The sequence below is a fragment of the Phaethon lepturus genome, unplaced genomic scaffold (assembly GCF_000687285.1).
Source record: "Phaethon lepturus isolate BGI_N335 unplaced genomic scaffold, ASM68728v1 scaffold33456, whole genome shotgun sequence".
Taxonomy (NCBI): domain Eukaryota; kingdom Metazoa; phylum Chordata; class Aves; order Phaethontiformes; family Phaethontidae; genus Phaethon; species Phaethon lepturus.
This window is the reverse complement of record NW_010544668.1, coordinates 1793-4086: the sequence shown is the minus strand read 5'-3', so window position 1 is coordinate 4086 and position 2294 is coordinate 1793. Positions and strand designations below refer to the sequence as shown.

The 2294-nt window shown below is 58.8% G+C and overlaps 1 protein-coding gene across 2 annotated transcripts; it reads left to right on the top strand.

Moving 5' to 3' along the window:
• The first annotated feature begins 284 nt into the window (after positions 1-284).
• Positions 285-1675, top strand: POLR2H (polymerase (RNA) II (DNA directed) polypeptide H). 2 transcript variants are annotated; one of them, XM_010288750.1, is made up of 4 exons: positions 285-363; positions 1108-1201; positions 1350-1433; positions 1558-1675. In XM_010288750.1, exons 1-4 carry the CDS (start codon positions 315-317, stop codon positions 1673-1675), a joined length of 345 nt encoding a protein of 114 aa, XP_010287052.1. In that variant the 5' UTR covers positions 285-314. The 2 variants fall into 2 exon arrangements, with proteins under 2 accessions (XP_010287052.1, XP_010287053.1); XM_010288751.1 differs by lacking the exon at positions 1350-1433.
• The last annotated feature ends 619 nt before the right edge of the window (positions 1676-2294 follow it).

Sequence of the window (2294 nt, the reverse complement as noted above, 5' to 3'; positions counted from 1 at the left end):
GCACCGACCCCACCCTGTGTTGCCGCACCACAGTGCGCCTTGCTTCCCTAGTCCGGCTTCTGTGCTCCTCCGCGCCCCCCGGTATGCTCCGTTCCCCACCCCACCCTGTTCCTTTTCCTGCCTGTGCGCTCCTCAGTCTGCTCCCAGGCTCTGGCATCCATCCCCCAACCCTGTGCTCCCGTTCCCGTCCCTTTGGGTGCCACTCTAGGGTGGTGACAAGAATGGCCTGGCCCTGGGGGTCTTCCCTGTCCTTGTCTCTGAGTGTGCTGCTCTCCCCAGTGTCCCGCCTGCACTGTGAGAGTGAGTCCTTCAAGATGGATCTCATCCTGGATGTGAACATCCAGATCTACCCCGTGGACCTTGGTAAGCCATTGGGCTGCTAGTGCAGAGTGTGCTGGGCCTCAGCCAGTGTCAGCCTGGGTGAGTGAGCTTAGAGAGGCACATGCTGGTGCTCCAAGGAAGGAGACTGAATTTGCTGTGAACAAGTAATGAGCTGCCTCAGACTTTCTTGAGCCCCTGTGCTGTCCCCAGGTCACAGGATGTACGGGGCATTCTCAGCATGCTGAGGCTGAGCTGGATTCTGGTTCTCCTCACTGTATTTGTTTGGGTTCATCTCTGACCCGTTCCCCGGAGATACTGTTCAGTGAAGCAGCCTCAGCTGGTGGCAACCAAGCTTTAAGTGAGACGTTTTCAAACAAGCTCATGTGGCTAAATGTACTAAACAGGTGGAAAAGAGAGTCCTCAGTGAAGCACAGAATGGCTGGGACTGGTGCTGCAGGGTCTCATGTGCCTGCCCAGGGTCTAGCCAAGCCCTCTGGGATTCTCCCCATAAATCTCTTGCTGTATCCCATGAAAACACCAGCAGTGTGTTTTGGTGGCTCTGGGCTATCTCCATGGTGGTGACCAATGTCTGGGAGGAATGGGGAAAAAGGATCCAGTATGATCTTTTCCTTGTTCCCCACAGTCTTGCTGGAGGACTGAAGGTAGGGACAGGGTTTGTGCTAAACCTGCCAGGGCGGCTCTGTGCCACCGCCCTGAGATCTGCGGTGGCCAGTGCTGCTTGGGCTGTGCTCCCCACCTCAGTGCTCTTCTGCCCTCTCTTTCCAGGGGACAAATTCCGCTTGGTCATCGCCAGCACCTTGTACGAAGACGGCACCCTGGATGACGGCGAGTATAACCCCACAGACGACAGGCCGTCCAGGTATGGGGGTCCAGCCAGGACCCATGTGGGGTGGGTGAAGGAAAAGGTGAATTGCTGAGGTGCTCTGAGGTACCTTCTCCCAGAGGATGCTCAGCTGGGGGAACACCTGAGTTTGACTCTTCTCTGAGCTCCTGCTGTCCCATCACAGGGCAGACCAGTTCGAGTACGTGATGTACGGCAAAGTGTACAGGATCGAGGGGGATGAGACCTCCACAGAGGCAGCTACGCGCCTGTGAGTTCCTGTTGACAGGAGTGGGGAGGGGATGAGGTGCTTCAGGGTGGTGTGGGGGAGGCACTGGGATCTCAGCTGGGGTCTGACGTGGGATTCCCCATTCTCACCACTCCTCCCACCCCAGCTCTGCCTACGTGTCCTATGGGGGGCTGCTCATGCGGCTGCAGGGAGATGCAAACAACCTGCATGGGTTTGAAGTGGACTCTCGAGTTTACCTGCTGATGAAGAAGCTGGCCTTCTAGGAGACCTCCTGCCCCCGTGGGCTGCCCCAGAAATGTTCCGCTGGCGAGCAAACAGGAGCCCTGTGACCCTAAATCCTGTACCAGCATCCATGCTGCCAGGCGCCTACAGAGCTGGGGAGGAGGAAGCAGTCCCCCTCCTTATCCTGGCCGCTTCTGACTCCTGCTGGGATCCGCAGCCACGTCCTGCGTGGAGAGAGGTGCCTGACGGCCGAGTGGAGCCTGCGCTGGGTGCTCTGCAGTCCTGACAGCCAGGTGTCTTCTCCCACCTCTGCCTCCCTGCGCTTTGAAAGCGGGCGCCGCCCTGCCCCAGCTGGGGGCAGCTGGACTGAGACAGCTGCCTGTCTGGGGCTGGGGACCATTTCCTAAAGAGCCGTCCTGAGGCAGGCCAGGCTTGTTCTTCATTAAACTGGGATGTTTTTTTCTAGATCCGGCTTTGCTGATAATGGGAGATAAGGCTGGTGGGGAGCGGGTACTTCTGCATGGGGGGGCAAAGGGGCCCCACACCGCTTTCCCAAAAGACGGGCAGTCCAAACCTGCCTTGGGCTCTTCTCTGGCGCTCTGCCAGGCATGGTGTGCACTGGGGCTAGGGCAGAGGCAGGTGGGTGGTGCGGGGGGCCTG

Excerpts from the sequence above, each read along its gene's own strand:
- POLR2H (XM_010288750.1), top strand. The coding sequence starts at position 315 with ATGGATCTCATCCTGGATGTGAACATCCAGATCTACCCCGTGGACCTT. Across the intron at positions 364-1,107 it reads GATCTACCCCGTGGACCTTG|GGGACAAATTCCGCTTGGTC; the intron begins GTAAGCCATTGG and ends CTCTCTTTCCAG. Across the intron at positions 1,434-1,557 it reads ACAGAGGCAGCTACGCGCCT|CTCTGCCTACGTGTCCTATG; the intron begins GTGAGTTCCTGT and ends CTCCCACCCCAG.